Source organism: Rutilus rutilus (genome assembly GCF_951802725.1).
Source record: "Rutilus rutilus genome assembly, chromosome: 10".
Taxonomy (NCBI): Eukaryota; Metazoa; Chordata; class Actinopteri; order Cypriniformes; family Leuciscidae; genus Rutilus; species Rutilus rutilus.
Genome location: NC_140215.1, coordinates 14,305,195 through 14,317,254, shown reverse-complemented (window position 1 = coordinate 14,317,254; position 12,060 = coordinate 14,305,195). Strand labels below are relative to the sequence as shown.

Here is a 12,060-nt window from a genome sequence, read left to right as displayed (position 1 = left end):
GAACGTTTGGCCGAGTCCCCTGTCAGAGAGATCTTCAACTTCCACCTCTGGCAGAGCTTCGACCGGATCCTGAGGGAGTCTGGAGATATTGAGTCCGAGTGGACCATGTTCTCCACCTCCATTGTCACCTCGGCCGCTCGGAGATGTGGCCGTAAGGTCTCCGGTGCCTGAAGGAGCTGAAGAAGGAGTCCTATCAGGCCTGGCTGGCTTGTGGGACTCTTGAGGCAGCTGACGGGTACTGGCAGGCCAAGCAGACTGCAGCCTGGGTAGTTGTGGAGGCAAAAAAATCGAGCCTGGGAGGAGTTCGGTGAGGCCATGGAGAAGGACTATCAGTTGGCTTCGAAGAGATTCTGGCAAACCATCCGGCGCCTCAGGAGAGGGAAGCAGTGCCCTACCAACACTGTTTACAGTGGAGGTGGGCAGCTGTTGACCTCAACTGGAGATATCGTCGGATGGTGGAAGGAATACTTCGAGGATCTCCTCAATCCCACCAACACGTCTTCTATTGAGGAAGCAGAGGCCGAGGGCTCGGAGGTGGACTCGTCTATCACCCAAGCTGAAGTCACCAAGGTAGTTAAGAAAAAGCTCCTCAGTGGTAAGGAACCGGGGTTGGATGAGATCCGCCCTGAGTACCTCAAGTCTCTGGATGTTGTGGGGCTGTCTTGGCTGACACGCCTCTGCAACATCACATGGCGGTCGGGGACAGTACCTCTGAACTGGCAGACCGGGGTGGTGGTCCCTCTTTTCAAGAAGGGGGACCGGAGGGTGTGTTCCAACTACAGGGGGATCACACTCCTCAGCCTCCACGGGAAAGTCTATGCCAGGGTACTGGAGAGGAGAATTCGGCCAATAATGGAACCTCAGATACAGGAGGAACAGTGTGGTTTTCGTCCCGGCCATGGAACACTGGATCAGCTCTACACCCTCTCCAGGGTGCTGGAGGGTTCATGGGAGTTTGCCCAACCAATCCATGTGCTTTGTGGATTTTGAGAAGGCATTCGACTGTGTCCCTCGTGGCGTCCTGTGGAGGGTGCTCTGAGATTATGGGGTCAGGGGCCCTCTGCTGAGGCCTGTCCGGTCCCTGTACGATCAGAGCAGGAGCTTGGTTCGCATTGCCGGCACTAAGTCAGGCTTGTTCCCGGTGCATGTTGGACTCCGGCAGAGCTGCCCTTTGTCACCGGTTCTGTTCATAATTTTTATGGACAGAATTTCTAAGTGCAACCAGGGGCCGGAGTTTGTCCAGTTTGGCGAGCACACAATTTCGTCTCTGCTTTTTGAGGATGATGTTGTCATGTTGGCTTCATCAAACCAGGACCTCCAGCATGCACTGGGACGGTTTGCTCTCGATTTACCAGACGATCTACGTTCCTACTCTCACCTATGGTCATGACCAAAAGGACAAGATCTTGGATACAGACGGCTGAAATGAGCTTTCTCCGCAGGGTGGCTGGGCGCTCCCTTGGAGATAGGGTGAGGAGCTCGGTCACTCGGGAGGAGCTCAGAGTAGAGCCGCTGCTCCTCCACATCGAGAGGAGCCAGCTGAGGTGGCTCGGGTATCTGTTCTGGATGCCTCCTGGATGCCTTCCCGGGGAGGTGTTCCGGGCGCGTCCCAACGGGAGGAGACCCCGGGGAAGACCTAGGACACGCTGGAGGGATTATAGTCCCGGCTGGCCTGGGAACGCCTCGGTATTCCCCCGGACGAGCTGGAGAAAGTGTCTAGGGATAGGGAAGTCTGGGCGTCTCTGCTTAGACTGCTGCCCCCGCGACCCGGCCCCGGATAAGCAGAAGAAGATGGATGGATGGATGAATGACAGTTTTTTTCAACTGATTTATCACCTATCAGGGAAAAACCATAGCACAATTCTCTTCGACAAGCCATCCAATGTAAGGTATAATTAATGCCTTCAGCACAAATGGTGCAAAATGAGTTTTGAAACATTATCTCTACACATAAAAAAATCATAACGAAGCGTATGTTAGCAAAATCAATGTAAATAAATGGCATCCATGTAATCAACATACAGAACATACATCTCTCACTCCTTTCCATAAAAAATAGCTTAAAGTGATAATTCACCCAAAAATAAAACAGTCTGTCATCATTTACTAATGTTGTTCCAAAACTATATGACTTTCTTTCTTCTGTGTAACATGAAAGAAGATATTTTGAGAAATATCTGTTTGTTTGTTTTCGTAAATGAAATGGAAGTCGATGGGCTCCAATGTTGTTCAAAATATTCCACTTTCGTATTCCACAGACAAAAGAAATTCATCGATTTGGATTGACATAATGGTGAGAAAATGTTGACAGAATTTTCATTTTTGGGTGGATTATCCATCATAATCATATACCTCAAACTACCTTTACAAACTGAGAATAAAGAATCAGGCAATGTGACATCTGAAAATTCTGGAAATACATCTATTTTTTAAAGATGATTGATGTTCATAACATTCATCCTTATAAAAGGTTAGCAGCAGGTGCATGATTTTGTGTGTGTGTGGTGGATAGAGAGACAGAAGGAGACAGACAGGTGGAGGCAGCTATCATCAGACAGACAGGGATGGGGGGCATGTCTCACTGCACACAGTGCCAGCTGCAGACTTAACAACATGTGATTGACCCACTATAGACCTTCAGGAACAGAAGAAGGGCTTTTCCAGCTTTCGTAAGCACACCCGCACTATTCATGGTCACAGGAAGGACTGAGAAAGACCCGCCATTACATACAATCTTGGAACTACTAGCAATTATGAGATTCATACTCTCTTCCCAAATATTGATGTAGGCCTAACTCATATAATTTTATGAAAAAGACATGGCAAGAATAAAAAAATGTGCATGTATATACATACATACATACTATACACACACACACATACATATATATATATATATATATATATATATATATATATAATCACCTCTATAAATAACAATGAATATCACTGTTACAGCCATAACATTGTGGAACATGGCGGAAATGAATTAAACGTGTAAAACCGGAGAGTAATTTAGTCATTACAGGCGAACTGACATCAAGCTCAGTAATTTACACAGTGCAAGAACAAGCACCACCTTACACTCAAGACTAAAGGAGGCGCTGTGCACTTTCAGTCAGGACTAATTGAGTGTATGCAAGATTCATCAGACTTTTTAATGAGACTTAGCATAGAGAGAGATTAAAAGCTAGTCTCCACTGGTGGTCTTCCATTCCATTGAGCTTTCTAATTGGACGCAACACGTAACGTCCAAACAGCGTGTTGAACCATGTCTTGCAGTGAAGAATCTCTGTCATATTTATCACTTATCCGGATAATAAGCATCAGAGCACTGAACTTTCACAGTGGATAAATGCAGAAGCACAAAATGACAATAAATACCACAAAACTGTCTAATTTTGGGGCAGTTAATTGATACAGATGTTTTCTGCACCCTTCCTGGTTCGCTACATGCTTTTAGCGAAACTTGAATACAAGGTTAGAGTTATACAGTTTGATATTAAAGAACTTGTTCAACCTTCCACCAACTAAATTTATAAATTTAATTTGCCACAGGGCATTTTAGTAAGCAGTCACTTCACAGCAATGTTTATTTTTTCATGGCCATGAGACAGAAAATGTCCTGTGGAGTAAAAAGGATAAAATTTGCACTCAGGGATGCAATCAAAAAGATAACCTCTCCGTTTTGAACGAAGAGATTTTAAATAAATGAAAGATGTACTTGTTTTTACCAGCTTGACGGGGACCTTTCATGTCTGGAGCCGTTTCTCAGATTTTTTCTGAAGTCAGACATAGACATTTACAAACAGCTCAACCACCTCATATTATTAGAATTGTGGAGCCATTAATATATTAGACATGGATGGCTTGAAATGGCATAAAGGTGCAGAATCAAAAGAATAAATATGCCAACAGTTGGTCAATTTCAATATCTGACCTATAGTGAGCCTTAATCAACCTTTATTCTAAAATACCTATGCCAGCCTAAAGTCATTTCCAATTTTACAACGTTGTTGTGACCCCAGTGAAATCCTAGGTAAAAGCTAAAACATACAACTATCAGACTGTACAACATACATTTATCTAAGACTTTGGTAACAACTGACAGCATTGACTGGGCATTTGAAATGAACAGTCTGTTTCCGTTCTGACATCTTAAATCAAAATGGTACCTTACAAACCAAAGCAAGACCATGTGCCAATGTTGGAAAAGCTTTGCTTGAAAATACTGAGATATTTAGGTTTTCTTATTAACTACTGTGTTACTATTGATTCTTCACTCAATTTTGCCCTATGAGCAAAGAAATATTTTTTGATCCCCGAAATTTGTTTTAGATGACAATCATGGCAAAAATTGAGCGAGAACCCAAATTAAAACTTTTCTTGTGCTTACTAGTGCTAACACATTTATAAAAGTCTGGGGGAAAAAACAGCATGATAATGTTCAATGATAATGGATCAATGCAACATGATAGGCTATCTCTGTAATAATCTGGTCAAACCAATCAATAACAGCATTTTGCTTGAGAGTCAAGAAAGTCACATTTAAACAGTATATCAGGACTGTTTCTTGTTTAATGTTTTTGAATGGGGTGCTGACCAAACCTGAAATCACAAGACTGAGGTCCACACCAGTACTCCAAATGCAGGAGGAAAAAAATTTTTACTTCTCTTTTGGCAAACTGATATTGCCATTATTATCAACGTTCCTTCGCCAGACATTTGACAAACCGAAAGGACACTGAAAATACGCTTGAGGAAATTTTTTTTTAACTACTGTCTTCTCTGATTTCTGTTACTACACTGCCACAAGGCAAAATGTCTTAGTTCATGGTCTGTAGATGCTTTTTCCATACTCTGGGGATATATTCCTATGGTCTGTATGTCACGACCTAAAAGTCAGAGTTAAAATGGAGACGAATGTAGCATCTCTGCCTCGTATGATGGGAGGCTATGCTCAAAAGCTATGCTCAAAGTGTCCTTTTTGTGACCACTACTAAATTACCACCACTAAGCTAACCATGATTTCTCCTGAGCACACAGGCTACATGTGAAAGAGCCTAGGAGGGTGGGCAGGCTACCGCTCAGCTTCACAGAGCCCCTGGTGAGCCCTCAAGGCTGTGAAAATGCTCACTGAAGATTTTGTAAATCTAGCTGCAATGGGAAATTAATGAGGTAAATCCCAGGGGGTGCTCCGTCAAAAGTAACTCAGGCAACAACGCAACAGGCAGAAGGACTCAAAAGAGGCTGTCTAACCAGCTGTGAGCACTGGTAGTCATCTTAAACAGCTAATGCTTAAAGACACCTTATTTTAATGTTTTCGATTCTCCACGTGTAATTGTACATAGTGACATCATGGGTAAGCTTAACCTACAAGCCTTGTAAGAAGCAGCTTTCCAAAAAAGTTAAACCTAGGAGTGTAAGAGGAGGCCATGAGCTGTTCGCCATCTGTAATAAGATGGCCGTCACAGGTGCACGTTAGCCGAGACGTTGCAGGGCTAATTCATCACTCTCAGTTTCTCCTGGCAACAGCTACATCTTTTACTCACTACTTATTTGTGCAAGATTCCTCTCTGGACATCTCTGACAGGTACCATGATATACAGAATGCCAAATCTATTATAGTTTTATCAGATTGTAGCTCATCTATTAAAAAAAATAAAAATAAAAAATGTTTTATTATTTCTGCATGCAGGCACAATACACACACAAATGTACACACAATACACACACAAATATTTTCTGGTTCTAAAAAATTAGTATTTAACACCCGGGATGTGATTATACGTTAACATATACTACAACATTACAGCATAACTCTATGATATATGACTGTCCTGAGCTGACTGTCAATTTATAAGATAAATTGTTTGTGTCCTGAAAAATTGCTTATTTTCTGATTATATAAATGTATTCTCTATATAAATAAAATTGCTATATTAAAGTGCTGTATGATTAAAATGTAGTATTGTATTTGTTAATATAAATACTTACATTTATAAGAATAAATATTTAAGTCATGTCAAAAAAAAAAAAAATTCACCTGAACAGGTTTCTATTACTCTGGGGGGGGACAGGAATCTAATCTAATTTCATTTTAATCTTACCTAAACTGAATATTGTGTCACTGGCATTTCCATTAAGATTAGCTGTCATTGGATGTTGTTTACTGATGGTGTGATACAGTGATAGAATTTTTTTTTTTTTTTCTGCAACACGTTGGGCACCTGCTGCTTTACTTGCATTCATGAAATGTGCCAATAATTCCACATCAACAACACCTCTCAAGGGTATAGCAAATGGGAGAGAGATGGTCAAATCTCAGAATATTTCAAACAATATATCTAGCTTAGTATAAAAAAAATCCTTATCTAGCTCTGATATAGGCTACGTGGCCTTAAAAACAGGAGACAATACTGAATATTATTTTGAAAGTATGACGTACATAGGTTTGAGTTGAATGCGTGGTCTTATTACTGACTTAATTTGTGTTGAAAAATAATGACAGATTTGCAGACTGATGGAAATAAAACTGTCTGTCAAGACACAACACAAGTCTATACAAACTCTATAAGCTATTCTCGTCGAGATAAACAGCATCTCAATGCCGTAGGTCCCTTGTTGTCAAAGCTGGATGTGAAAATGAAATGTGGGCGTATTATCTCAAGACATTAGACATAGCATAGACTTCTTATATGCACAATTATGGTTTGTGTACGGAACTTCCCACACCTTGTCGTCGTAGTCTGCGTTTCCTGAGGCCGAAGATTCGCACTTTGGAGAAGATGTCGACCAGGTTCCCATTGCAAAGCCCTTTATTCTTATTGGGGCTTTTTCTCCTCCTGTTGGTGGATGGTCGGTCTATATGCTGCTCCCGTGCCTGTCTCTTCTGGCGGATCAAACCGCTGGCAATCGCCGCTGCCATGTCTCAAAAACAGGGCTGTTGAACTCCTTACACACAAAGCACAGACAACAACAACAAACCGCCCGATCTGTCTCAATTATTGTCCCATTTTTGCGACTGTTTGTGTGCTCTGCCCTCTGAAATGCACGGATGATGATCAAAGATATCCACACATCACGAACGGCGAAATAAGACACTGAATTAGCATAATGAATACAAAGGTGAAGTATTACTCAACTGTCCGTATTTCACATGTTCTCCGATTTTCATTTCGAAGTCACGCAGGTTACTTTTCATTCCTGATTTCACAATGGTTTTCGGAATATGATTCTGACATGAGTTGCCCGGCTGCTCCAAAATATAGAATATGAAAATATATTCACGTCACGCTTGAGAGTCTCTCCGATCCGTCACTTTCCTTCCTTTATTTTTGACCCGGTCCTGATGAAATTCAGCACCCTGGCCAGCGACGTCCACTCCCGGAGTCTGAACAAACAAAGCGTTTTTCGTTCTGAGCTGTCAAGCGGAGAAACGCGACCACCTTCGTCTCCCAGGTGGAGCCCTGCGACTACACATATTCATGTCTCACATATTCACCAAGTTTAGCAGATATCCACGCCGGTTCTGCTCAAACGTTCACTCATCTTGAGAATAGCCGACGGCGCAACGACGGTGACTTGAAGTTTGAACGAAGGTGTTGATAAGGGATCTCCTCAGACGATCACTCCCCATTCAGTCCCATGTTCTAGGTCGCGTGGTTATTCAATAACGATGTGCGTTTGTTCCTTTTCTAAAGCAGCATGTCTTGAGAGAGAAAAAAATGTAAGTAACACCGAGCGGCTCCGGTGAGAATGACGTCTACCCGGTGTGACGGGAAGGAACAAATAAATAAACTCAAATAAAAAAGTCTTTGGCAGAAGCGGGAGTACACAAATGTGCAGCATAAGTGCTAACGTTAGCCAGGAAAGAAAACATATTCAAGAAATGCTCCTCTTCATCCTCCAACTCGGTCTCCAACCGTTTGGAGCGACTGAGGCGCACGCGCTTCCCGCCTCAGTCTCATAGATCAACGGCATCAACAAGTCTTAACGACCACGCGCTTCCCGCCTCAGCCTCACGGGTCATCAACAAGTCTTAACGACAAACTCCTCCTTTGCCATCATTTCAAAGACGAGAAAAACCCACCCTTCACTTAATGTCCGTATATATATGTGCACGGAAGGATTGTTCTCTGTGTGCACGGGCTGATAATAAGATTCAAACCCGACGATGACATAAAAAAAAAATTAAAAAAAAGGCTAATTCATCTTATCACTTGAATCGTCTGATATAATTTAGTGTTTATAGAAGCTATAAGCCGTTAACATGCGCCCAAAAAATATTTAATTATATATATTCAGATGCCATATTCTATCTGACAGATCTCAGACGCAAAAAAAAAAAAAAAAAAAAAAAAAACATGTAGGCTATTTTTCACTGAATTGCTTGTATTAGGAACTATCAAACACAATTTATGTTATGTTTATGAGACAGAAAGCCTAAGAAATTAATTTCACTCAACCCCACCGACACACCGCACGAGTGCAAAATGAACCAGGACTACAACACACCTCTGATGTGCTATTGAGACCCCCGGTGCTTTAGACAAACACACCTATGTAAAGCATTGTGCGGATGAGTTCTGTTTCTATAGGCCTACATATATCTGTCGTCTGTTTCTTTAATCATATGGTAATGAGTGTTGCGATAAGGGCTGGGTGCCAATTTAATATCATGCCCCAATAACACGCAGTATTTTCTCATTTAGATTAATATCACCAGTGAAACACAATCACAGAGAATGAATTTAAAAAAAAAAAAAAAAAAGAAAAAGAAAAACTCAAGAGGGCCATCTGCTGTTTGTCGCTGCAATGAAATATTCAGTCTTTCATCCCCCCTGATGTTTTTCAACCCCTTTTACCAGACTGACAATGTAACTCTGGTATGGTATTTTTACACCGGTCACTGCTTGAGCAGATTACAGAGAAAATATAAAAATATATGGAACATGCATTTAAATTTAATAATATACACATTCATAAACATTCTTAGTCTTATTGCATTAAAATAAAAAAAAATAAAATAAAAACCCTGACCTTATAAGCATATAAATCATATGAGCACAGAAATACCAGACTGCTAAAATAATGAGAGCTTAAATGGTCTGCATCATTGCCGGTGAAGCAGCCACTGCAGTTTGAGCAGCCGCCAGCAGCGGACACTGTCAGCTTAACTATGACTCCATTTATTTACAATAGCATAGACAGATCACTAGGTTTCATGAATAAGCCATTAACATTCACACATCTGTACTTCATGGACATTCAAATGTAAATATATTTGAAAATATATAAATCCAAATGCCTTATTTAATGTATTACATTAACGGATGATATAAAGCATTATATAATGCAATAATTTTGGCTAATAACTTATAAATTCAAATTATGCAGCTGTTATAAATAGCTGCTTAACATTTATAGTAAATGCAACAAAAAAAAACAGTCTTGTTTTATAGTCTGACGACATGACTTTGTGCACAGAAAAAGAACAAGAGATTATGCAAAAGAAAGTGAGTAATCAACGCGACTGCGGTAAACCACAAAAAGAGGAATGAAAGAACATGCCTGTGGCATTTTCTTAGTTCTTCTATTCTGAGTCTCATGAATACAGAATTGGATCTTTTACCTATTCCTCTCCAATTTCATCTTTAGTGTATGGCAGGAAACTTTACGCTTCAGAAGCGTTTACTCAAAATAAAAGGAAGCAATCAGATGGCAAATGGACTACACACAGCAAACCCCATGACAAAAAGAGACCAAATAGGGAACAAGCATTTAAATTCTGAATCAACTTGCACGCATGAGAGATTACTATATTTCAAAAAAAAAGAAGAAAGAAAGAAAAGAAAAGAAAAGAAAAGAAAAGAAAAGAAAAGAAAGACAACTGCATTGTCATGAATATGAGATTGTGCACATACCTACATGCTTTCTCCTTCTGAATGTATGAGACTCCATAGTGAACCCATTTGCACATTCAACCGAGGTAACAGCGCATTTCTCTGCCTGGCTGTCAATGACATGGCCCCATTTATAGGGTCTATACTCACAGATAACATTATTAGTAAGATCTGCCCCAAACAATTGCCGTTCAGCCGGCTGAGACCATCTCCTCCGAGGCTTCAGAGGCAAAATCTTAAATAACAATGTTCCACTTTGAACTTTTAATTATGATGAGCTGAAGTGTTCTGTATTTTGCTCAGTTTTACCTAGAGTTTAATGTAGAGGCACCCATGCGAACAGCACAGCTCAAAGATCATAAGAGAACAGATGTGCAATTCAAGAGAAGCACTTTTGATGAAGAACTAATTAACTGCTACATAAATGTGAGCCAACTCCAACCTCCCACGCTGTCCTCCACCTGGTCTTTTATGAACATTAGCTGACAAGATGAATGAAACATGGTCATTCTAGGAAATGCCATACGATACAATACCACATGAAATCAAAGAGAATGGACAGCTAGTCTTTTAAAAAAATAAAAACATGAGATGACTGCAAATTCTGTTCTATACAAATGTGCAGTGCTCTGAAGCTGTCCAAATAATACAAGGGAAAGAGAGATGGATGATATATAGAGGTGGAAGGGAATAAGAACTTCAAATTCACCAAAGCCCAGTGGAGCGACGAGAACAGGAGAATTAAATCTTACTTCAAGAAATGTCACAGCAGACAGAGACACCAAATAAACAAGTCGATACTTTGTATCACTATGGAAGCCTTTGGGGTCGCCTGGCTTTTATTAGCTGTCGTGATGACAGCAGTTGTAAATTGGACTTAACGTCGTACGCGCTGAGACGAGAGGAAAACAGGAGATTTAGTGCTTTGTTTAAATCAGATTGTTTCACACTGTTGGGGTGGGAAAGGGAGTTTAATTTAATTGAGGAGAAAATAATGATTTTTGGTTAGTGTTGTTGACATCGGGGTTTAATCGGCTTGGTGAAATGTCACCGTTCTGAGAAGCTGAAGACACTGAGGCTCTAAGACTTTGAATGTGGAAGTGAATGTAGTGTTTTGAACAGAAATCTCACCATCGTCTACTTCAATGGCTTTAGCTAATATAGCAGACTTGATTTGGGAGTAACAAATCAAAGGATTAAAAGGAAAATGAGAAATGAGTTTTCTGTTTAAGTGGCGGAGATTAACTCTCTCATTTTGAGGGAATTACTGGAGGAGATATCAAACGTAAGAGAAAAGAAAATCTTGTTCTCTCATTTCTAGAATCAAATCTAGACAGCAATTCCGAGTCTTATAAACAACATTAAAGCAATATTACTGTAATTGTGGTTATATTGATAGGCTGTTTCAGCATTAAAGATATATACAATACAGTATTAAACCAAAATGGCTATCAAAAAGTCATATTCTCAGTCTGCAATCTACAATAGCAGCAAAGTGTCATTTTGTTATAGAACCAGATAACTTCAAAATAAGTACTTATAATTGACGATATAAGGTCTAAACACCATGTGTATATTCTGAATGACATATTAGCATATTTCTCATATTATTTTATATGCAATATGTATATTATGTGGACATGTTACCTACAACATTTGGCAAAATATGCAGTACACAAGCAAAGGACACTGCATGGGATTATGTATCCCATAATGCAATGCACTCAAATTCACCTTCCATTTTTAATAACTTTTTAGTTATTTAATCAGACTGCTAAAAGTGAAGTTATGTTTACACAGAATTGCATTAAAAATGCAAAATAGCCATATTTTCTTTCCAAGATGTTAACTGGACATGACCAGCTCATTTAAATGTAGAAAGAGGGAAGATCATGTGTTAAATTTGTTAGAAATGTATTGTTGTTAAAAAATAAAACATGTATTGGTGCATATTGTTTCTATATTTTTAATCCATGCATATTCTTCTATAATAAATTGTATGCAGTAGGCTACACTGTAAAATATACAACAAGCTCTATCTTGACTGCATTGCAAAGAATACATCATACATGATTCTCTCACTTTAAGTAAAAAAAACAATTCAGAAACTGATTTAGGCTGTATGTGCATGCCAGAGTTATTCTGCGTATTGAAA

At 40.0% G+C, this 12,060-nt stretch overlaps 1 protein-coding gene across 4 annotated transcripts in view; it reads right to left on the bottom strand.

Moving 5' to 3' along the window:
• fgf14 (fibroblast growth factor 14) overlaps positions 1–12,060 on the bottom strand; it is a 132,188-nt gene that overhangs the window by 46,746 nt on the left and 73,382 nt on the right. Inside the window, exon 1 of one of the 4 annotated variants that reach the window (XM_084421471.1) lies at positions 6,736–7,968. The exons of the other annotated variants lie outside the window; for them this stretch is intronic. Within the exon in view, the coding sequence (XP_084277597.1) occupies positions 6,736–6,928 (193 nt within the window). The 5' untranslated portion in view covers positions 6,929–7,968. Of the gene's footprint in view, positions 1–6,735; positions 7,969–12,060 lie in introns of those variants that run through there. 4 annotated transcript variants of the gene reach the window in all.